We start from the raw sequence: 25,712 nt of genomic DNA, 5'->3' as shown, positions 1-25,712 counted from the left end.
TTGCTGGGATTCCCTTGTCTTTGCTGTGCTGGAATTACGTCCTCTCCGTGTCAGTGCAGCTCCAGCACCATGCCCTAAGTAATATGGACACTTCCTTGTTACGTGGCACACACAAACAAACTGCGTACAAAAGGTTTTTTACCATAAAAATGAAGAGATTTATTCAAGAAGTACAAATCTGATGGTACCAGCCATCTTTGAAAGCCATTACCATGAGGCAGAGAGGACACAAACCTAAGTCTCTTGCTCAGGACATGTGAAAGCGAGTGTCTTACGAACCTCCAGTTAATGCTGTCATTCCAATCATTGCTCGAAAGCCACCTCCGCTTTTTGGACATTCCCTGGACTTGAGAGGCACAATCAGGGTTTTTACGACAAGACCAGTTAGTTATTTTAATAAAGCCGTCAGCTAAGAATTAATTCGTTTTAATTTTGCTTTAATTGTCTCCAGCCTTTTAACTGGACTGGAATTTCCTAAGGAAATGGACTTCGAGATGGGCAGGTGCAGAATTTCTAGAGCTCGAGATGAGCTGAGAGTTTTAAGGCAGGAGTCAGGATTTTAAGTTCTCTATTTGCCCCATGGCTCTGATCAAATGGTTACCGTCTGTACAGGATACAAACATGGAGATCTATCGGATAAATACCCAACAAAAGGTCCTGTGGAACATATTTCTTCACAGAGAGTCCAGCATTTATGACAAGTCTCAAAGTCTACAGAACGAAGCTGAACACATCTCATCTTCTGACTGCTGATGTCTGTAGGCTCGGTGCCATGCCACATCTGCCATGGAAGGAGCTCCATCTCCATCTCCTATGAACAAGAGCAACACACACATGCGGCTATGAAGCATCTGAATGGATGAAGCGTGGAAGAGGAGAGCCATCGGCAGAACAGAGCAGTCAAAAACTCTTTATGACAATGGAAGCAGGCAGACTTGTATATACAGCCAGGGACCAACAGAAGCGTTGCAGCTGCAGATATAAAGCAGGACGTTCATCTTCTTTGGGAGAAGACTGAAGCATGGCTGCCAAGTTTAGCTCAAAGACTTCCTACAATGGTTAACTGGCAAGGCAGACCACCACCACCTCAGGGATGTGAGGCTTTGGTTTTGTTTTGTCCAAACCAGTTTGCAGAGCATAGGAAGCTCATCCCCCATCCCCAAAGCAACTCCTTTCTCAGCATCCCTCTCCATGCTGTCCCAGGGAGCACGAGCTGCCCAAGAGCTGCCAGCCAGCAGGGATTGGGCTTATGGGGAAGTGGTGAAGGAGGAAAACCCCTTTCCAACAGAGCCTCCTTTTATTTCAACAGAATGAGCAGCGCAGTGAAAAAGCCAACAAAAATCCTTCATTTCCCACCCCCTCCCCCCCAACATTAACATGATCTGCAAAAGGTGCAGGGAGTCTGGAAGGTATTTACAGTGACACAGCAAAGAGTTTAGAGAATATGAGGAGTCAGAAATGTCGCTACTGCCGGCGTCTCTGAATGAGACAGGAATGGAGGAATGTACAGCATTCAGTTTGCCAACACTTACACAGCCAAAATGCTTTCAAAATCCCGTGGCTAAAAGCATCCCGCTGTGGCAACAAACCAGGATCTTTAATAGTAGCGTTGAACTTTTTACATTACTTACTAACAATAGATATATATGCAGGAGCATGTCGTACTACAGCAATACTTTTGTCAATTGGCCATCTGCTCTACTGCCGCTTGTGCTGCACGTGTTGCCTTGTTGCATCAACAAATCCCCCCCTCCTCTCCAAGCCAACCTGTGAGCTCGCTGTGGAAGGCAAGGAGGAGCTGCTCTCTGTCTGCTGGATGAGTTCATTTGCTGTGTTATTTCTATGACTTTCAGCATAGTGGCTATTAAAAACCCAACTCGTTACACTGCTGATTCACATCAGTAAGTCTTCCAAGCTCCAGAGAATAAAGGTGTCCAGACAACTAAGAACATTCATAGTGCAGTTATTCTCAGCTGTGTCCTCTGTGCAGGATGCTAATACACAGCTATGCATAAGCAGCCAATGCAGAGAGCACCATGCAGGAGTGCTGCCAGTTGGCTATGGAAGACCTGGAGCACCCTGCTGCAAGCATCCACTGTCCTGCAGCTCCCAGCAGACAGTGCTGCTGTCCTTTCCATTCCCTGCTGCCCAGGAGTGCGGGCTTTTACTGGTTTGTCACTTTTGGGTCAAGGAGAAGCAACAAGAGAAGGTACAAAAATCTGAAGAACATCAGAGAGCAAAAAAAAATGTCATCTGCTGGTTCAGCTCAGACTCAGGAATGACATAAAGGGCTGACAGTCTTAACAAAAAACCCCACAACACCATAGTCCTATTTCTCCTCACTCGTGTGCACGTGGCATTGCAGTTCGTGGCTGTGTGCATCACCAAAGTGGCTGCATCACACTCAGCCCGGCACAGCCCAGGCTGCCAGCAGCACTGAGCTCAGTGTGTGCCCACAGTGCTACACACACACGGGCAGCGCTGCCAGGTTCCTCTCATCCTCCCCATATGAGCAGCCACAGACCTGCCCTTGTCCCACTTGTCCGTGGGGCTGTGAGCTGAATGGCATCCCAGTGTTTGGTTGGACTCACTTCAGCCATGCCTCCCCTGCTCTGCACTGGAACAAGCCCTTCCCTCTGCCCTGCTCTGGGAACCATCATGAGCTCCATGTGAACCCAACCTGGGTCACCTACACTGGCATCAGCACTGCAGACCATCCCGGAGCACAAAGACAAAGCATTCTGCAGACAGAAGTGACCATTCTCTCATTGCATATCATTGCATACTGCAGCCTTCAGGAATATACAAGGGATAAGTTAGTCTCAACATGCTGTATGCTTTCCTTAATGATTTTTATTATATATATATATATATATATGTATTTGCAACTTGGAATTCTTTTTGCATGTAAATCTTGTAAACTTTGTTTCCAGCAGTGTATGTGCTAACAAGCACATCTGCTGTTTTATAAAGGAGAAATGAAAAGATTTCACTGCCACCTGTAGAAACGTTTCTACCACTGAACTCCTGTCAGTTCTGGCTGCTTAATGGTCAGGAGAGAGGAGAGTGGGTCAGAGAACACAGCGGTCAATGAACACAGCACCTTCACCAACCAGCCCTCTGTTCTGCTCAGAGCTCACACATGGCACAGCCTTCAGACCATCGCTTTGCAACCTGCCAGAAAAACAGTTAACACAGAACATCTGGGACAGCATAATGCAACCGATGCCATTCTAAGAGGGGCAAGAAGGGAAGAACAAAGTCTCCTAGTTCCTATGTGGTCTAATCTCAGAAGCTGGACATGGTGACAATGGCCTGAATGAGAAAGAAACCCCTCCAAAATATATCCTTCGAAAAGTAGCTCACGCTGGTTTTAGCTTTGCTCTCTCTTAATCACCTGCCACAATTTCCCCTTCCCAGTAAGGACTGAAGGGAAGCGAACACTCATATGGAGATGTACAACTGCGCCTTACACAACAAGTAGAGCCTTCCTGGCACAAAACCACCCTTTGACCAGTGAAAAATCAAAGAGAGTCGAGTTGTTTATATACCAAATAACTATTTTCCCCTCTGGAATGCAAAAGATTTGGCTGCAAAACCCCAGTATAAGAAAGCAGACCTGCCATAAAAAAACTCCACAATAGAAAACCGGTGTTCTAGGTTAGTATTTACCAGCCTTGATTTAATCTTTAAAAAGAAAACAAACCAACAAAGAAGCAAAAAGTCACTTGGGTGTTTCTGAGAACCAGAAACTGATTTTTCTGCACAGCTCTGCCATTAAGCTTCCATCATCCTGCACAAAACTGGGACTTAAGGAGCTGTAAGGTAATCTAAGTGTATAATACAAGGATCAAAATAAAAGCTGATTTGGGATAGAGAAGAAATGCATGTAAGATGTGGATCTGTTTTCCAAGAGGTGAGAGTTGGCTGCACCTATTACCTGCATCTGCTTCCTTCTGTTGGGTAAGAATCGCCATGTCGTACCGGGGTCCTTCTGGCTCTGCAGTGATACTTGGGGAGCAAGAAACTACCTCAGAGCTGGACAAATGGAATTCTAAGCAATTAATCAGGTTTCAAATGGCCAATCCTAGCCCAGCAGTTTCACCAGCAGATGAATATGAGCTGAGATAACTGTAGGTTTAGATCGCAGATTCAGAATGGGAAGGCAGAGATCAGTGCAAAAAATCAAACCTGGCCAGCTGTCAGAGCTGAAGGAGTGATTTCACTGATGGCTGAAAAAACAAGCAAACGAGAAATGAAGTTTAAAAGGAGCAGCGGATTTGGTCTCAAGCAAAGGCATTGCCAGGCAAGCCCGAGAATCAGAGTGCATCTCTACCCAAAGTAACCAATGATCAGATTCTTCCCCCCCAGGTATGTTTGTCAGATTCAGATTTTTGAGACTAAACAAGGATTTGTCCTTTGCCACAAGGGCTCCTCTTATATTCCCAAGGGAAAGTACTGTTGATTGGACACCACAGCCACACTGTGTGTTGGTGAGGCTGCCTCCAGACCGAGAATGACATCAAACAATGCAGGAAAAGCTGAAACTCGTGTGCTTTTGTGTTCTTACCATTTTCCACGTGGAGCCCTCCAGAACGGAGCAGGGGAGGCTACAATCCATTGCATTTGGGTATAACTGCACTTAACCTATTGCAGCAGGCATACCGATGCCACCAGACAGCAGTCATGCACCTCACCCTTAATTGCAGACCAGCGCACCCCTCCTCCTAGCTAGCTTGTCCAAAGTCTGTTTTAATGCTCTGAGTGCTATACAGTACTGCGGCAGGCACATACCCGGGTGCCAGTCAACCAGTAAACTTCAGGCAAAGTCAGTCTTGTAGGTTTACAGTACAGTACATGGGAGTATACTTTCACAAAGTTATTGCCTAAGGCCCCAGCAGGCTGCGTCCCCAGCGCTGGTGCCAGCAATGGCACAGGACTGCATTGCCACCTTGGAATGTACAACTGTGTGGGCTGAGCACAGCAGGAGCTGCCAGGAGGACAGGGACTGAGCCCCAGCCCCTCTCCCTGCCCAGGGCTGGCAGTGCCTTGGCAGCACCTGAACGAAGCTGTGCATTGGGTTAGCCAGCAAGATCCCCACAACACACAGCAGGACCTAGGCAGGGCGGCTGCAAGTCTTGCTTGAACTGTAGGTGGTGCTGATATGAAATATCCATTTTTAATTTTCTTTTAAATAAAAGTGCTCTCTTACTCTCGTTCCGTGGATCAGGACACCACCTACAGTTTTAAGGATCATTACATGCTTTTATTGTTCAAGTGAAAGACAACCTTGTCCCTCCCTCTTTGCACGCCCTCCCTTTTCCCTTCCCTTCCCCACTCCTTTCTTCGCCGTCACCGTCTGCTGTTTGCTGCTGTGTTAAATATGAGATCAGGCAAACCCCAAAGGCCAGTTTATATTTTTATGTTTTGTTTTTGCAGATCTCCATCACAGATGGAATTTTTGCTGGTCAATTCTTGGAACCAATCCATTAGCAGGACAAAACGAAAGAAGACAGGGCAGTGAAAACCAGTCCCAACAACAGAGAGGGAGAGAAGGAGAATCGATAAACAAGCAGAAATCAGTTTTCCACCGGGGTTGGGTTTGCTAAGGGCTGGCTCACAATGACTTGTACCACGTAGTCCTTTGGGATTTTCAGCTCCTCCAGTTTCATTTTGTCTGCAAGTGGCCGACCCGAGAAGAACCAGCGTTGGCTGCTGGGCTCCACTCCTTCCACCGCATGCAGCCGCCTCTTCATGTGATACACTGTGTCCATGCTGCGGACCATGAGTTTGAGGTCTTTGCCTGTGGACAGGCGCAAACGGAGCTGGCATTCATGCCCTGAGTTGGGCGGTGGGTCGGGGATGTCCAGAGTCTCCAGGTCTCCCTTCTCCTCAATCATGTTGATGGGTGGAGCGAGGCAGTAGACGGGGAGCTGGTACCTGTTGCCCAGTTCATCGTAACACTCTGTAAGAGCACCTAAGGGGTAAGAGAACAGGAAACAGTGAGAGTGGATGTGTTTCAAGTTTAAAACTGAAGCAGTCACACTTTGGAGCATTAACCCCACTGTTACGGCACTGATTAAGCCTCACTTGAGGTCTTAAAGGATCAACCTCAAGTTCTCATTAGGAACTGCTTCTACCTGTTTCCACATGGAAACTCGGGGTTGAATTGAAGCACTCCCCCAAACGTACCCAACCCTCCAAACAGAGCTGATAAACTTCAGCAAGAAGGAAGAGATGGAGCGAGCTGTGTGCTACATGAGCCATGGAGAAGAGCATTTCGCTGGCAGCACAGCCTGGTATTTAGGGCATGCAAACATCCAGAAAATACTACTGGGATGAATTACATGATCCCAAACACGAGTTATGAAAAGACAAAATGGCGAAGACTAGAGGCAAAAGACCACTATGAAGAAAGAAGAGACTTTGTAATTAATCAAACATTCAGAAATAGCTGAAATGGCTTCATATAGGCTCTATGTTTTAATGCTCGCTGCCAGAGAAAACAAACACAGCCACCCAAGCTGGACAACTCTGCATTTCCAAACAGAGCACGGTGTCATTGCTGGAGCAGTGACACGTGGCACACACGGAACCAGAGCAGATTTAAAGCAGTCCCACATCCCTGTAGTGTCAGGAGTCATTTCCATCTCCTCGGGCTCCTGAGAGGTTCCCTGGGATAACCTGGCTGTTGCTATTAAAGATGAGGAACTGCTGTGCTGCCTTGAATACAGCACATCCTTCCCTACTCAAGCCAGACCACACACACTAAACAGCTCAAGAACTACGACTCTTGCAGAATTAATAAATGCAAGCGGATAATTTTTAAACACCGTATGAAACACACCCTTTATGAAGGCATTTCAAGAGCTACCTCGGAAAAACAGCAGCATGTTTCTCTAACATCCTACGACTGCAGTGTCAGAAGCCAAGAAACGAGCCCTGCTACGCACAGCACACGTCACCGCCTGCAGCGAGCCAGGGAAACGAGATGCCAAGGGAACTGCATCCCCGCCACAACAGAAATCCCTTCTCAGTGGAGTTAAAAATAACACAGATATTCCCACTCCAAGGAAATGCCTCCCCAGTGCTTTGGCTTTACCTGCTCCAGCGAATTTCCACATTTTTGCCCCTAGAGGGGGCACATTCCCTTGCAACATCACCCATCCTTTTGTAGTTGGAGGCTTTGAAGAGAAGCCAAATCCCTGAGCTATGGAATAGTTAAAGAAGCGCTTTGACTCGGCACTCCTGCACACAGCAAACACCCAACTGCTCCTTGTTAGAAATTATGGCTGATGCTTCTTTCCTTTTCTTGGCTGGAGGCTTCTCCATGTTGACAGTGGGCTCCCTTTAACTTGGCTGTTTGATCAGCAAAGTGAGCACACTGTTTAACTCGGGGATACGCTGGATACACGCTGTCTTTTAGACAGATGCGTCCCCCACTTTTTAACATTTTTCTTTGTTGATGAAAAGACGTGGAAGAAATGTTTGACTAAAGGATCAGCCACTTCTGGAGCCTTCCTGTTCATACCAGTAGCGCCAAGACTGCCGTGGCATTTATTGAGAAAACAAAGCAAAAAAGGAAGTCCAGAGAAATACGGCAGCCTTGTATCATTTATGAACCTCCGAGCAAACCAGCTTGATCAAAACCGTATAGGCTCTGGAGCTTTCAGGATACTTTGCATGTGATTTATGTAGTAAGGCCTGAAGTCCTCAGCCTTCAGCTTTAAAACGTTCCTTTCATTCTATACACCTCATCAATTTCCTAAATGGCACAGCACTAAATTCTGGATGGTGGTTCACAGAAACAAGCAGGCAGTTTGCCGCTGAAAGAAAGAAAGAGCCAAAACCCCAACAGTTCTTTAAATTTAGCTACTGCAGCTAAAATTGTATCGTTCTTTAAAAGCCGTGCGTTTCAACAAGAGTGTCCCTGTTTTGGAGAAGTAGATCCAAATTTCCAACACAATGGAGTAAAGCTGGCTGCGGAATCGATTCATCGTTTACATCCTTGCCCAGCTGAACTCACATCAAGGTCAAAGCATACGCTATAAACATTCGATTGCTTAATCATCGTCGGATAAGTCATATTATAAAGAATCCTATGAAGGAGCAGCCAGCTTGGAGGTGTGGGTGTGTGTTTTTAGGTCTGTTTTTCTTGTTCTTCAAGACACCGTAGTGGAAACCTCTTGCAATAAAAACTGCACAGCCCTATCACAGAAGCAGAGCCTCATAAATGGGTTGGAAGGGATCTGAGATCACCCAGTCTCAACTCCTGCCGTGGGCTGGCTGTCCCCCACCAGCTGAGGGTGCGCAGGACCTCATGCACAGCTTTGGGTACCTCCAGGGATGGTGGCTATCCGAGGCTGACCATTAGCCTATGAGAAATTCATAATGTCACAAACAACCATAAACCTAGCCAACAAACACCCATTCTTTTTCTCTTGTTTGTAAAAATACTCCAGGCTCTTGAGCCACATTACATTCAAAACATGGAGCAGAATGTGAAGTGGACACATGGATTAAGGTACAGAATCAGCCCACTGCAAGCAGAGCCTTCATTTTATGGCTGTGCACCAACATCAGACCCATCTGTAGGAGCCGAGTGGGACAAGCACAGCTCTGTGGTTGTGAGCCCTTTGGCTGTGACTTTTGGAGAGGGTCGGGCTCCACTGACAACCCTTAAAATGTTGTAAATGGCTCAATGGCAGAGTGTGAAGAAGCGTCATATTGGTTGGAGTCCAAAAGCTAAGGGAAGGCTGAATGCATTTACCAGAAGGCACGTTGAGTTTGGATCTATTTTAAGCAATGCTTGCAAATGCAAATTGTTGGAGAGAAGATGAGAAGGCGAGCGTGTTGCCCGCAGGATTGCTCCCATCACTGCAGCCAGGCAGAGCTCCCACCCAGACCATGCAGTGAGCCCTGCATGGAGCACAGCAAGCAAACACCTGAGCTGCAGCCCCCCAGTAATGCCAAAGTAAGTCGGAAACATTCGGAGCCCTCCTGCATAATGCACCAGCTTGGGCCACTGAAGTTGTTCAGCACAAAAGGACACAGAAAAGAATGTTGAGCTCTCAGGAGAAAACAGAGAGAATGCAAAAGAATATATATAATTTTAAGGTTTCCCTGTTGCCCAGGCAACAAGGGCCCCCAGCATCCAGTTAAGGCACAGGAAGGATGCAGCTCCTTCAGCAGGAGGAGAAGCAATCGCTGCTCATGTGAAAGATCACAGCAGAAGGGTTTTACAGAAACAGCCAGGAGAGGATGGAGCAAGCACATCAATACTATAAATACACAACCAATACTCAAGTATCTGAACAGCTCTCTAGATGCTAACGTGTCTTCAATAAACTCCTGCACGGAGTACCTGGGCAGCAACATGTGGGAGGTTTTTGCTCTGAAATGCCCCAACCCTAACAACAGAGCAGATTCTTCCTCTTCCCATCCCTCAGTCAGACTTGCTGCAGGAAGAGGAATTAAAGCAACACAAAACAAAATCTAGCACTGCAATGAGACTGCCTATTTAAGGAGCTTAAATGTCTGTGTATAACACGTTTGCCCAAGGAACAGCTGGTTCATTTGTTTTTCTTACTGAAAAACTCCAGTCCAAAACCAAGCTGAGCTTGGACTGCTGAATAGATTGGCAAGAGCAGAGTTCTCACCTGTGGACTATTGGTTTGTATACAATTATAGGTCGCAAACGCCTGAAAACTCATTACAAGTGGGTCCTATTCTGGATGCTACAGTACAATTCCTAGAGAGTGATGATTAAGTCAGGCAAAGAAGCTGAGCTTTCTCTTCATCTTCATTAGCAGCTGATTCCAGGTCATGGCTGGGAAACACAGGATCTTATAGGGAAAAAAGTGTACTGACGTCAACTTCATGCATGAGTGGTGAAGGGTGACTGCTCAGTAAGAGAACAGGGTCGAGACAAAGAGGTGAAAACATGCAGTGCTCTGTTCTACCTCACCTACAACCACTGCAAACTGGAAGGAGTTAAAAGGAGGAAAACCCGACAATTTCACACCAAAGCCCATGTAACTTAATAACCACAGATACAGATCAGCAGTTAACAACGGGGGCTTTCCTGCGCCCTACATCACGTATGGAGAGCAATAAACCTGCTCTAATCATTAATGGTGTGGATGAAGCGTTTCATAACAAGCCACACAGACAAGTGTCCTCCCCAGCCTCTTCCTACTATGCTTTCACAGGCTATGCAAACTTCAGCTACCCTAAGGCTACCATACAAAGCTGTGCTTCACCTGGTCATAGCACTGTACAGTAAGTTTCCATTTCCCTTTCTGTACAGACTTTTGTTTTGATAAGAACTCCAGAACACATTCACCAGTGAGTACTCCTTTATCCAAATGAGGCTGGATAAAGAAAGTCAATTATGCATTAATGCTCAGTAGCGATCATACTGACAATACCATATGTTCTGCCACTGCTCTAGCACTCCCAAAAACTTGGATCTAACATCGTAAGAAGGTAACAGCTTCCCCAAAATGTTACATCAGGGTTTGAAGACGACAAGTCTTTTTTACTAATATAGTATTCATGCACTGTCCTGCTTTGCATTTCATTCAAATGGATGTCTGTCTAGACAGGCTTCTTGGATAACCAGATTTCTATTTTTTGGTAAAAGAGTCCCTTTGTATACCCTTTTCACTTGCATTTGCTGTTCTCCATCACACCCTTTAAAGAAAATGGGTAAAGTGATGCTAGGGTAAAAGTACAGTACCCCAATCACACCCCCCCCGCAGACAGCCAGGCAGGCAATGGTTCCAGGTTGTCTGTTCAGTGTGAAGATGCACAGAAGCAGAACTCAGTCACAAAAGTTGTCACTGCCTTTACAACCACTGAATTGATAAGTACTCTGCCAGCAGGGAATACTTAGCACTCAGCATAAAAACCCTATAACTAAAGCGGTTAAAACGGAATACTAGATGGGAGGTTATTAACAGCATTTTATACAACTGTTAAAGGTTTTTCTTGCCAACAAGGTCTTACGCAAAGTTCTTGCTCTGTTCTCCAGATACAGACTTGTGTAAGTCTCCTTCCAATGTAGAACTCATGGATGTTTGACCGTGATGCAGCAGAAAGGTCACCACAAAGCACAGCGTACCAACCCTTGGGGTGCAGACGCTTCATTATTCACAAGCAGAAGATGCCATTTAGACTGGAGAAATTGTGTTGAGCTTAAACTAAATCCCTACATTTACAAAAGGATGTCATCAACCTATGAACAGTGATGTGTTCTGTGGGCGCTGCTTTAGGTTTGCTGGGAAAAAAAAAGCCTTTGTCCATTCCAACAGGACACTGCACAGTAACGATACACCGAACACAGCTATTCAACCCCACTTTCGTACCATGACAAACACTTTGCTATTTGCTGTTACTCCTGCAAGACAAGGTAACTGCTGTCTATCCACATTTCACTTTAAAAGGATTTTCCTTTAGCTGAGATCAGCAGGACGCTGTCGATCAATACTACTGACTACTTCAGCATCCAGCAAATATGCAAGGGCCGGCTGTGGTCCCTTCCAAGTAATACATAAAGGCAGAGACAACTTTACCTTTGCTTGGGATTGATCTCATTAGGTACGATCCACGTGTCCTTTCTGCTTGTTCTACTCTGGACTCGCTCACATCCCCACCCCAAGATGCAGCATGTCCTTTTGCTTAAGGAAGCACAGGCTGGCCAGGGAAAGAAGTACTGCTGCACACAGGGAGGTTCAAACAGCAACTAGTGACTGCTGTAACTCGAGCCACCTCATCCCTGCATGACCAGTGTCAGTGTGCTTAACCTTGAGCAATCCCCTGCCAGCTACAATGCCCTCCCTGGGCAGCAAAATGATATTTGAGACTTGGTTTAGTCTGAAGTGGACATGGATGGAAATTTGGCTCAAGACAGTACTTATTATAGCCTGAGCTAACATAGCAGGGGAGACAACCCTATAGGCTAACATAAACGTGAATGCAGGCTTTTATGCAGTGCACTGAAGTCCCACAGCTGTTTGCAATGAGAGATGAACACACACAAAATTTCTGCTTGCTAAGGCTAAACAACACTACCCCTCATCTGCATGTAGCAGGGGATGGAAAGAAAGCACAGAATAACCTAGACAAGTTTGCCCTGGAATACTGTTCGCTCACATCCCTGAGTCAACATTCAAAGCCAAGTTAATGAGCACAGGAGCCATTCATTTGCATGCTCAGCCTCCAAGGATAAGCAGGAAAAATGTTAAAGGCTTCAGAGAGGTCAAGCATGCTGACACAACCCCACATTAGTATCTACATCCTAAAATAAGATGAAGGTTACAACCAAAGGACTATTTAGAAAGGGCAGGAGGACAATTAAACAAGGTTACAGGAAAGATCTGAGGCAAGTCTGCTGAACAGTTTGTTTTATCTAATATCCTCTTCACCTCTAAGATGCTGTTCCTCTAGAACTATTTATAATAAAAAAAGAAAATGTATTGATTAAGAATAAATGTAGAAGACTGAATGTTAAAGCTGTATTGCCCTCTCACTGAAATGCTGCAATGACTTGAAATTACCACCTTGGGGAATTGATTGAAAGAGGATGTAGAAGATCACAAGTATTAGAACATCTCCTTTTGACACATCCATAGGCTTGTGAGTGCTGTGCTGCTGTGTAACACACCAAGGAGCACCTCCCTCGGTCATCACTTGGCCCCAGAAAGTTGAAATACAAGGTGGCTTCTCCAGCTACTCATACACTGTGGGACATAACTGCCTTGGGAGAAAAGGTACCACTGTAGTCCTACTCAGACACCTGAAGCCAAAATAGAGAATGATGACAAACTTCCTGACCACTGTCCAGTGGATATCATAGAAGAGAAGCAGAGTGCACCCATGGCATGGAAAGGGACCCCTCATTTATCTGCCCAAGCTTCCAAGGAGACAGTGTGCTCCAGGTGTACAAACCCATGGGCAAAATGCTCTGTGCTTTCCTCAAAGGGGTTTGCTGTACTTTCCTGATCACACATTAATGGTAAAAAGAAACAAACAAACAAGCTGCAGTTTTGAGAACAGTGTTGTGCAGTCATCCTCAGCACAGCAGAAAAGGCAAACTAAAACCAAAGACAGGAAACAGACGGGCATCTGCTACCAGGGGAAGAGACTTGAGAGGAGTCCAAGCAATTATGTTGATGAAACTCCTCAAAATACCTTTCAGAGAACAAGAGCACAAGTTAAAAATACTTAAAGAAAACAACTGTAGGATGTAGCTGTAAAGTGGGTTTCTATTTGAAGGGTTGATCATTTCTAACCTGCACTTAGATTTATAAATATTTCAGTCACTCACAACTGCTTCACATCCTGATGATTTGCTTCAAAATTCCCTATGAAGAAAACACGGAAATCCAGCACCCTTCAGACAGGATGTTTGCATCTATTTTAGAAGCGTTAATCACGGCAGTCATGACAGAAAGCATCACCTAAGTTGTAACTCAGGACTCGAGGGGTTTTTGAGAAAATATCTTCTGTTTCAAGGTTAGGAGTTGTGTGAAGTTCCCAATCCAACAGGCACCTCAGTGACCAACACACCTCACCAGAAACAGCAGCGAATGATTAATAGTGAAAACACGAGTGATGAAAAGCTGCTGCAGGTAAATCGCAGTGCCAAGCACTCACCATAAGGAGGTAAGGGAATGAAAGCCATCCCTAGGAGGAGGGATCTGGGTACTGACCCAGCTTGTTAGCTTGAAGCAATTGCAAAATGCCATCCTACACATTGGTCTGGAAATCAGATGGGAAACAAAATCAGAATAAAAGAAGGAGGTGCACTATTAAAATAAAAGCCCTTGTGGTAATGATGTGCTAACCCAATTCCAATGATTATCTTTAATTGCCTCATTGATTTGCTATTGTCTTTTCCTCTCATTCTTGCTCAAATGTCTCTGTGCTCAGCTTTCCATACAGCACATAGTATGTGCTCAGGTCTATGTGCTGCTTAAAGCTCTCAGGATCCTCAGCCATGACCGCTTTTGGGAAGCCAATGCTTCCACTTCACCCTTGCTCTCTTGATTTGAGAGTGAATGTTTCTCCTGTATATAAAGAAAATTATGGGCATACACCCTGCTGAAGTAATCAGTTCTCAGCTCTTGGCCTGCTAAGATACACACTCTCCCCTCCAAAGTATGAAAAGCTCTCAGGATGAGGACATGGCAAACCAGCAGCTCCATCTTACTGTACAGAACTGACACTCTGCTTCCTCACATCCCTCCTCTGACTTAAGTACAATCTAAGGAATTATATCAAACAAACAAAAAAATACCAGCAGCTAACTTTACTATTTAGGAAAACAATCTTGTATATCACTTCACATAAAATCAAGGCTTTCCCAGTGTGTCTCATAGCCACCTTCACACGCTTGCATGAGTCCTTCTGTAGCAAGACCTGGAGCTAACACGGGAGATAAGGGAACTGAAGAGTAGAAACAATTGGCTGGGAGATTCCAGGTCAATGCAGGGTTGTGTTATTCACATTAACTCCATGCTCCTCTCTGCTAGAAGGTTTTCAAAAGGGAAATGGGTAAAGTACTCAAGAGCTTAAGAATTCAGAGCTCCACTTAAACACAGAAATCAAATCAAAGGTTTCTCCAAAGCTTTCAACTACCAGCTCTGAAGAAGTTACCTGAAAGTGTTTCTTCGGCGCTGTAGTCTATAAATGAATGCTGAGCACTTGCCCTTTTTCAGTGTGAAGGTAAACAAATGCTTTGAGCATCCAGGAACTGAAATAATGCACTGTAGTTTCAGGTTGGAGGAACTGAAATGGCATTGTGCAGTTTGCATCTGTACTTAATTCCTTTTCAAAGGACGACAGAAGGTGAAATCAATGGTACAGTTACTTATTTATCTTCTTAAATTTCACATGGATCCAGGGCAAAAATTAAGCAGTTCTTTTCCTTTTGCCAGACAACTCTCTAGACACAAGTATCTATTGGCAGCTATCCCCATTGAGTAGGGAAAACAGCATCGCAGATGTATTTCCTAGAAAATGATGTACCAGGTATAAAGCAGAACAAATTTCATATCTGATCACTTGAACTTGAGATGATGCTCCAACAGTGCTTAGGAAAAAAGTCTGCCTTCTCTCTGTATGGCATAAAGAAGCCCTCTTCTGATATAGGATTTGGCTTTAATACAAAGAAGATCGTGTCTGTGATATGTAATTCCTTTCATTAAATTAACACCCAGCAGCACAGGCAGTAAGTGCTGACACAGCCCTAGAAGTACTTGGGTACCTTATCTCCATCAGCACAGGGAGCCAACTGGTTCCTCTTCAGTAACAGCACTCCCCAAAACGCTTTGATTCTTACAGTTTACTGCAAGACTGGTGAGGAATGTGCAACACCCACCTCAGCAGACAACAGAAGCTCTCCCAGTGATTTACTTATGTAACAGAACAACCTCCTTGGGACTTTCAGTGTCATAAGTGCAATCAGCACTAAAAGCAGCACTGACACTCTGCCAAACACAAACAGACCACAGGCTGCTCTCCCACTTGCCCAATATAATATAATATACTGTTTGATCACGTTCAGCCATTGCCCCTCTTCTCCCCTTCACCTTGTACTCTCAAAGACTCATCCAACAGCATGAAAGCCTTCATTTATAAATAGAAATGGAGCAGTTTTCAACATTAGAAAGGGCAAGTTTCTGGATAAAATAAAGCTAGTGATTGCTGCCATCGTTCTGGCTATGTATGTTAAGCAAACAATCAGTGAAGGGCACATGCATCCTGATGGTGTGTTGAGCCCCCTGTGATCACCTCCTGATATGCAGGACTTCAGGCCCAGACATCACCTGAAGGAGAAGAAGGTGCTCTGCCCACTGCTAGAACATCTCAGTGATTTCACCTACTTTTCCCCAGCACTTCAGGTAAATACATCCCCACTTCTCATGACCTCAAGCGTTACACACAGTCAGTGTGACAGTTCTGCTTGCACACACAGAGCCAGCACTGCTAACTGAGCAAGCACACTGTGAGCTGCACTGCTGAATGCTCCTGAGCACAAAGCCTTAACAGAGGAGACCTTTATAGTTCAGGCAGTATTAAACAAGCTAAATTCAAGGCTACCGTAGCATAGTAACCACTTAACCCCAGACAGATTCCCATTAAAATTAACTACTTTCAGGATAAGTTCAGCTCTACTCTAATGTTTGGTGCAGACCCTAATAAAGCAGAACGCTTTCTAACATTTCTTTTTTGGTAGCTGAGAAGTATGTAAAAGCATTCATTAAACTTAAATGGGTTCATTAATAAAATATTGAGGATGTGCCACTTTAAGACATCATAAAAATCGTATAAATTGGAGAGAATGTTATTTCTATTTTTAAATACATCCCACAGAGGCACCCAAGATAGATGAGAAGTGCTAAGTCCATCCCACGAGCTTATTTATTTATTTAATACTTAGGTGCTATTTTTAACTGCAGAAGGCAGCAGAAGGCATCCGTTAGAAAAAACTACATTGGTTTTGATTTTTTCCTCACCCAGGTGAGAAAATGATGAATGCAATGTTAAAAGATGCATTTCCTCCGCCCTTCCCTTTATGTTTTTGGAATGAAAGAGCAACTCCCCTCCTGCAGCTTAGCATCCGCAGCTCCTGACCACCACCACTCCTTGCTATTAGCCCCTCTTTCCACTCCTCTGTGGCACACAGCTTGTAACTTAACACACAGGGAGAGGCAAAATGCAGAGGCACGGCTATGCTGCTCTGTTGCAGTGGTACTTTTTTAAGCCTCAGCTGTACGCAGAAAGGAGAGGAAATGCCATAGGCATTAATGTACTGCATCATTCTATTTTTTTTTCACTGAATATATTTATCTTTCTTGGTGCTTGTAACATAGTTCCCTTTAGGAACTGACACTCTTTGGTGAGCTATGAAATCAAAGAACGATGTCTCATCTCCATCTGTTAAAAAAGACCCACCACAAATACAGATTTCCATGTACTGAATTACCAGAACTACGCTGTCAAACTCAGAAAAAATAACTCTCGACGTGATTCCTACACTCCATCTTCCTAAATACTTGCTTTCCTCGAGGAAATACAATATTTTTATGCACAGTCTTGGCAGCCAATTTCCTATTTTCCTCTCATGTGAAGAAGCAAAAGCTAAGCTCCAACAAGACACTGGCACTCCTGGGCAGATCCTATCAGGGTTTGTGATGGACTTGAAGACAAATCAGGTTGGTATGTATATAACTTCTCTCAGGAAGCCCTACAAGCATTCAGCCAGGCTCCTCATCAGCTTTAACAGATCCCTTCTTCTTAAATTTTGCACAACTTGAGTTCTTGTAAACAAAAATGTGAAGAGTTCTGGTGTCACTTGGAACACAGGCAGTTTGTTTGTCCTACCTACCTGGAGACAAGCTCAGGTGACAACAGGAGCCCTGCAGATGGAAGGCTTTCATTCATCATCTGTTCATGCACGACACCAACAGTGCCTGCTGACTAAGAAGCACTTGAGTTCCTACACGAAGTTGCTTCCTCTGTAGTTGAAAGGTCACACAACAGAAAACTATGCAAGCAGCTGATGCATGAGACAAGTGTCACAAGCAGAAAGATGGATAAAAAGCAAGTAACTCAATGTTGCGCGTACAAAATCACTGCACTGCTCTCAGCATTTTGGATAAATGCTCAAAATGTTCTCTGTGTTTGGAACCTGACCAAAGGCCAGGTCTGCATAGGCAACAGATGCTCTAATACGAGCTTGATTCCTGGCTTATTTCTGAAATATTCAGAATATTCTGCATGTGGGCCTCAGAAAGCAGACTGCAGTCTGTCAGCAGTAGGCAGTATCCTGAGCACACTGTCTGCTGAAGAGCCAAAACTTCACGGTGCACACACTTCTTTCCCCCTCAAGTATTAGATTCAGTGACAGTGAAAGGGCTCGTTTCCAGGGCAAAGCATTCATCCTAAATTCCTCAGACTGCCCAGAGAAGAGAAGTGAGCTCTCTGCCTAGTTTGCTTGCAACCAGAAAGCACTGGGACTTAACGCCTGAAACTCTGACTGGGCACAGCAAGCAGTTATTCAAGAAATTCAGTCATTCAAAATATGGTAACTTCACACAGTGCAACCTCTCTCCTTGGAGGTGAAGGACACACAAGTGACACCATCTCAGAATCCAGACGCTCTCTTCAGAGCTGAACTGCTGAAACTTTCCCATTTGAATAAAATCCTCCTCCTCAATTACAAGCTGTTGTGCCACTCTGACGGGTGGAAGCCGAGCCCTAACGTGTCGAGCAGCTTCTCTGCATGACTGGATGCCATGAATTTAACATTTCCCCTGGAAGTGCTGTTCACATGTACACTTGTGCAACATTTAAACTGAATACGTATTCTAATGCTGTCAAAATAGCTCATTATCAGGGTCTTGTCAAATTCCAGAGCCGCATTACACAAATAATACCCTCTCTCCACAGAAGCATTCTCTGTGATTCAGATTATCGTTTTCTAAAACAATTATGTTTCTGTCAGTCTGGCGTACAGTCATAACCAGCAACAGACCCTCTCTGCAGAGCAAGTGTTCAGAGAGAGACTAACATCAGTTCCACTTTAGAGAAACAAGTCTATCTTTTGAAAATCACACCAGCTTGTAAGGAATGGAATTACTTTTCTTTCTCCAATTGATTAGGACTAATTATTGACAGAACTGTAGCAGGTTTATATAAGAAGAAATGAGATTTCCTCAGCATTGGCAGGTTCTGAAAACAATTGACAACAGAAATCATTCCCATACATGTAACTGCCCTCAAAGCTATCAATCAAGCCAACAAAATGCAAACCTCCTTGAAAACAAACAACGTTCCAGAGGACTACAATGCACAGCCCATGAATTATGGAAAAGACAGGTCATATTGCAGCCCTGAAACTTTCCAACCTCTCAGCTAGGTTACAGAGTGCCAAACAGGAGAGGGAAAATCATCCCAAGGCACAGCAACTTGTAATGTTTCATGCTTCTATATGGAAAAAAGATAGCCGGACCACTTAAACTCAAGGAAATGCAAGATAAACAGTGACTTCTTAAAGAAACCGAGATCCTGAACAGCACCAATAAAAGGATTTAAAACAAATGAAGTAGTTACATGAGTAGCCAACTTCATGAAGATTAATTAGCACAGAAAGTAAGGTATAAGATCTTCTAAATTAGCTTTTTCCTCTTCCCAGTAGACCCAAGACAGCATATATACTGTGTTGTTTATAAACCATTTAGTTCCATGTGTCTGGGGCAACAGCTCATTTTTGGGTATAAACCTCTTTATTAACCACTCCCCATCCCCCATTTTCTCTCTTCCATATTTGTATTTGGCATAAAGGGAAGTGATTCTATTCAGAGGGGCAGAGTGATTAAGAACAGAACCTGATAAAAACCAGAATAAGGTACAACATCGTGAAAGGGAAAACAACTGAAATGCTGAGTGCTTACAGTGCATCTCGCACAAGAGCTTACAGCAGGTTACCAGCACCGAGAATTTGGTTCTTCATACTCTCAAGAAAAGAAACTTTAAGAACAAATGTAAGTGTCACAGGCTCCCACAGGATCAGGAGAAAAGCTACTGCCTTGCAAAGGCAGACTGAAAAAATTGTACCTTTGAACATCCAAGTGTTCTAAAGGATTAGGGAAAGATAACACTGTTAATCATAGAGATCAGACCCATAACCTGCCCATTATAAAATGTAACAGATCAAACATTCACACTTAGATAATTGCAGAAAGGCAGGTTTCCTTGGTCCCTCTACAAACCAACATTGTTTTGCTCTGAAACACCAAATAGAAAGATATCGTGCACGCTGAAATAGGAGTACTTAAATCTGTTGCATGCTTCAAATGACGTTTAGATTAAAAACTCATTAGCTCAACCTCCCCTTTATGCTTCTCACAGGCCATATCCATCTCAGCTGAACCTACCATGTGGTAGTGTTATGTTTGCACCATCAATGATTGCTTGAGCCAGTTCATGATCATTGCTCTCAAAAGCATGTGCAGCAGCCTTGAGGGCATCCCAAATCTCCTTGCGGCCTTCGAAAGCTGGTGCTGTGTCCCAAAACTCATCTCTCTTACTGCGCAGCTGTCCGTCCGTCATGGGGTAATCACTTTTCCATTTCGGTTTCTCTTTTTTCAAGGGCTGATTACGACCGAGAGCAACTGTGGGGTGAAAAGAGAAAGAGAAATTTAGAAGAGTAACAGCACAAAGTTACTCCAGCATTCCTTGATTATTCTATGAAGATTCTATGAAGACAAAGCTTGCTTTTGGGCAACCCTGAATCCCTGAAGAATATCCAGGATTCTGTCAAGCTTTAATGAGTAGTTACTTCATTCAAAATAAAACAAACACTCTCATGTTTATTGTAACTACAGCTATGTTTATGCAAAAGCCAGTTAAGATAATCACTTAGGTCTAATGTTGGTGGATTAAAACTACCTGCGCTCTCTTTAAATTACAGCACTGCTGAGAGCACACTAAGAGCCTTCTCCTGTTTGTCTGAGTCTGCAAGCAAGGTGATATTTCAACTCCTGTTCAAGCAAGATGCCTGGAGGTGCCTGGGAGCAGAGTGAATGCCTCTTTCCTATACACAGAACAGGCTCTGTCATTAGTATCTGCCCCAAATACATCCTGGTGACAGAAATAACCCATCATTTGGGCTCTTCAGTTGTGGTTTATGTGAGAAAGCTGGAAGACATCCGTTATGAGTATAGAAAAATTCAATGAGCACTTGAACACTGAGATAGCAACCAGATACATATTACCAGCTTCCATTGTGCTACAAAAATGAAACTGAAAATTGTGCTTTCTAAAAACTGTTTCACATGGTTTTTTTTGGCAGAGACTAAAAATTAAGTCTAGCTAAGACAGACCAGGGAAGCTTTTACTGCTATCTAAGGTACAAAGACAATGAAGGGATTGAACTTCAGAACCTCTCCATGCAAGAGTCAGAACCCCACTGGCAGCAGGAACCTTGCTGAAGTGGGACTCTGTGACAGCAGCATGGGAAGAGAACAATGACAAACCACAAAAGCAGCTCTCACCACCACAAAACCTCGAGTACGCAGCTTGGATGTCTCAAGAGGAAGCAAGACGTCCTGTAGCAGTCACACTGCACTCAAGGGTGTTTGCAGCTGAAAATAAGTAGCTGCATCAACATAGAGAGGTCACAAACATTGGATGATGGCACCAGAAAGCTCCTGAGGGGCAGGTAAATGCTACTAGGAGTACCAGTAAGGATCCCATCACATCCCTTCTCTGTTAAGTGTCTGTGCAGTCCCAGGAGAGCAGAGGGCCTGCAGCTGCTACCACGCCATGGAAGCATGAGCAGATCTCCTGTCACCCCACATCTCTGGAGCTGAGGCCTGAAAAGCTCAGATGGGAATTGCAGTTTCCCAGCTGCTGGTAGGCTGAGATCAGGCTCCTGGTTATTCTTCAAGGATCAGAAAGCAGAATATGGTAGAGAATTTATTTGCGTGGAAACTTAAGTCAGATCACAATCAGAAGTAGCAAATGACAACTGCACGGCACTCCAGACGTTATTCTGTATCCCATGCAGAGACTAACAATAATAAACTTCTGAAACAGAATCCTTTCAAGTGACCACAAGCATTTATTGCCTGTTGTTTCCATGGGATTGCTTCCACAAGATTGCTTCCATTTGCTTTTCAAAGAAGCGCTGACCATTTAACAGACTGCAGAACAGCAAAACTAAGTGTTTACAAAACACCAAGTTTCCTGGCAAAGTCCCCACCTTAATGGTCCAAGCTTTGGTTGGGCACATGCGGGCTGGGAGCTGATGATGGCTCAGCAAAGAACAATGGCGAAGGAGGCAGTCCAGACAAGATGCACTGCTGCACTGCATGCATTAAACAGTATGTTATGAGACTGTAAAAACATATGTGGTAAAACACTTGAGCAAGGAATTGTTTCCTTATTAAGGCTTAGCAGTCAGAGCATGGAAATTTCAGACAGACAGAATAAACAGGACGATGCACCAAATTTGGGTCAGTGGGCATCTTTTCTTCCATTTTACTTCGGCTAACATCTGTTAGCATGTATGTTCAATGGATGCTAATTTATCCCACAGGGCCCTCTCCTCCTGCCCAACATGAATTATGGAGGCAGGCTAAAGGCACTCCTGCAGTCCCAGAACACAGCGGCAGTTCCTAGAGCAGGAGCTGCACAAGGTTATTTCTCTCCCCTTCCCACCCTTCCCTGCCCAAGACAGCACCTGAATAGATGGGTCCTTATCAAGCAAGAGCAGCAGGGCAGACACTGAAAGAGACAGAGACCTCAGCAGTCTCAGGTAACTTCTCCCTAGAAATACAACCTGCCTACAGGGGATGAACAACCCAGCGATAACTTCTCTTTCCATGATGGAAAGGATTGTGGAAGCCACCCATCCCAGCACCAAGCCTTTAAATGCAACTTGGCTTCATGAGCTGCTATTCAAAAAGGTCTTTAATAAAGTGTTTACTATTTACTGGAAACGCTTCAAGAATCCCCTAAAAGCTTTAGGCCCTGCTGAAGAAATATTCCGATCTCTTCAGCTGTGTGAACAGATGGAGCAGAAATGAGACAAAAAGCAGTACGACGTGTAAAAAATGTAATGCGTGAAATAGCCAATATCTCTCATTTTCTACTGCAAGTTTCAGTCACTAGAGAGAAACATCACTACATGAACTTCCATCGTGAAAGTTTCAGACATCAAAGCTGTAATAAAGCTGATAAAGATGAGTTAGAATCTGCCCTGAAATGAATGTGAGCAGTTTGTCAGGTATTTACAATGCCAGTTTTATGAATCTCACTTCAGAAGTTAACTACAGCTCCAAAGAAAACGACTTCATTTAAACCACATATATCAGAGGCACAACAGCTTACAAGGTCTCAAATAGACAGTCACATCCACATTAAATTTTCATCTTACATCACTTCAACGTAACTAAGAAATTATTAATGCCCTTCTTGAAAATGTGAAACTGTTTTCTAAATGCCAAAAAGGCACGCTCCTTCTAAAGCAATATTGAAAGTCTCAATAGATGGCGATGGTTGATCTTTTGGCAAGAGATTTATTTAGATGGAAATACAGAGACCATTACCAGCCTGCTTTTCAAAAAGACAAAGGTCAGCACGTTAGTGACTCCTCAAGAAAATATATTTGGAGTTTTCTTGCTCCAGCAGCGCACAGAGACACGAACTTCCTAGAGCTCAGCATCTATTGAGATGCTGCAGGATACAAGGGGTCAGGGCAGGAGAAGGGATGGCCGCAACATGCTGTTCCCACACATGCAGAATCCGAGCGCTGCTCAAGGCTCCATCCAGCCAAGCATCCCTTACTGGGCTGTTTCATCCCTCAGAGTGGCCTAAGAACATTTCAGAGAGGCAAGTAGGCTACTTGTGCAGCAGTGTGTGATGTTTTCACTTCAAAGGTAGAGAATACAGAATACCCCCTGAATCCTGGAGGCAGCTCCTACAGCAGGTCCTGTTAAACAAAGTCCTGAAAAACTGCAGAATCGTACTTCTCAGATGAGCAGATCTTCATCCCCCACCTCTCATGTTATTTCATAGCATGAATTCTGAAGGCTTGCTTCCTTTCCCCACAGCTTCCCTTCACAGCAATGGAATCAGTAGGTTAACGATGCTTTGAGGGAGCTTACACAGATAAATCCAGATATTTAAATCAGTTTCTTCACAGAAATTTAAAGTGTCTACGTAGAACTCTTTGCAGACAGCTGCTCCATGTTTGTTATGCCGCTGTCACCACAGATCACAGCACTGCTGCCTCCTTCGCAGTGGGCCAGATGAGCAGAAGCAGCTGGTACCAAAGTCTCATACTAAATGCCAATATCCAGTTAAAGCACTCCTAATTCCTTGTTTATAAACCCATGAACTGTAGCCCTGGATAATCAAATGGGATAATATTTCTGCCCCAGAGGGCTGACTGTCAAATCAAACAAATGCAACAGTCAAATGAGACATGAGACAATGTACTGCCTCCACAGTGGACTGGTCAGACCCTGCTTTGGGGTTTCAGGCCCAAAGCTGTTGATCTCCACACATTTACCAGCAGCTGCATATAGGAGCTGAAAGAACAAGGCCCTTTGCAGCTTTCACTTCTGCAGATGGACAGCAAGAACAAAATGGGCATGGAGGATTCTTCAGCCTGGAGAACACAAGTTAAGAGCAGATTTGGGCAGTTGTTAGCAGAGAACATCAAGATATGGAAATGACAACAGCACTGGGTAAGTGTGGCATATATATATATATATTAATATGTAAGAGATGGAGACAACTGTGTAAGTGTTAAGGGATGAAAGATTTTGAACGAAGTGTGGGGAAAAGAGCAGGAACATTGAACAGAAATGCTGAAATAAGGGCAGAAAATTAACAAAACAGAGACTGTTTGAATAGGAAAAGACAGAATTTCCAAAGCTGTTCTCACAGTGTAAAGGCAAAGTCTGATGATTGCCAGGCTCCAGGGGAGGAAGACAGAAGCAATAAGTGCTGAGGATACAGCAGGGTCCAAGCTCTGCATAAGGCAGCAAGGACTACTTAAACTGTAGTTTAAGTTTACTTAACCAGCTTGAGCAGTGGAAGCGATATCCTCTCGGAGCTGAGAAACTTGAGAAACAAAGGGTAATTATTTGAAGACAGTCATGAGGAGTTAACTAACTATTATATAAACTGAACTAATCCAAAATAAATGTCTGACAAATTGCTTTTGCAGTTCAGGATTGGTTGCTAACAAAATACTTTTTAAAGACAAATGAAATGCAAAGCAACAATTTGCTACTGATAAAGTTTCTTTTAGTAATAGTCCCAAGGGCTTCCCTCCCCAAAATCAGTGAGTAGTACTCTATCATCAAATTACTCCCATTTTAAATCTATTCTGCTCCAATTTCCCCATAAGGCATTTTGTAATTGGGCATCACTATCTAGTACCTGCCTTTGTACCTGTCTCTGGTGTAATCCTCGCAGACACTAAATGACAATCACATGTGGAGGAAAAGCTGCTACAAAGGATTGGTGCAGAAGAACAGAGAAACTGAGGTGGGGGTAGGGAGAAATGCATCGCATCTAAAATGATGACAATCTGAATTACATTAAGTCACATAGGCTTATACAATCTAAACTGCATTAAGTAATGCAGGCTTACACAACAATGGGAAAATAGCAGAATCTGATGTCTACTGCTTTCCACAGTTATTTTTTCTTTTGGAGGCTACATCTTTGCAAGGCAAGAACAGTATCTTGGAAAGGAAGTGTCCCTGGGCGGTAATAAAAGGTTTTCAGCCTTACAAATGCTACGTGTCACCAAATAACCAAATTTTTTCTCACAAGTAAAAGAAGGAACATTGAGATTCCACAAGAAAACTGAATGAAATGTCTATTAAGACACTTGTGAGAGCATTTAGGGCAGGACAGTGCTCCTGGGGATGCTGAGGACTGGGAAAGTCCTCCAGATGCTGTATGTGTACGTATACCTACCCATCTGGTAATGCTTGGAAGTAAATTGTTCGTGAAGGGACATGATGAAGAAGCTGGGAATGAACACTACAAGAAAAACTGTATCAGCTGATAGGAATTTAAGTCCTGTATTTGAACAGATGTGCAGAAAACATGTTACAAAAGAAGGAAAGAAACAGGTAGCAAAAGGGAAGGAACAGTTGAGGGCAGGGAACTGATTG

The 25,712-nt window shown here is 44.0% G+C and overlaps 1 protein-coding gene across 1 annotated transcript in view; it reads right to left on the bottom strand.

Annotated features, from left to right (window-relative positions):
- Positions 1-134: 134 nt before the first annotated feature.
- UBTD2 (ubiquitin domain containing 2) overlaps positions 135-25,712 on the bottom strand; it is a 42,175-nt gene continuing 16,597 nt past the window's right edge. The window contains exons 2-3 of the mRNA XM_015876283.3: positions 19,947-20,183; positions 135-5,977 (exon numbers count right to left, since the gene is read on the bottom strand). Of these exons, the coding sequence (XP_015731769.1) occupies positions 5,580-5,977; positions 19,947-20,183 (635 nt within the window). The 3' untranslated portion in view covers positions 135-5,579. The remainder of the gene's footprint in view (positions 5,978-19,946; positions 20,184-25,712) is intronic.

The sequence above is a fragment of the Coturnix japonica genome, chromosome 18, assembly GCF_054131305.1.
Source record: "Coturnix japonica strain WE chromosome 18, WE-NBRP24, whole genome shotgun sequence".
In the NCBI taxonomy this organism is placed as follows: domain Eukaryota; kingdom Metazoa; phylum Chordata; class Aves; order Galliformes; family Phasianidae; genus Coturnix; species Coturnix japonica.
This window is presented reverse-complemented; position numbering and strand designations above follow the sequence as displayed.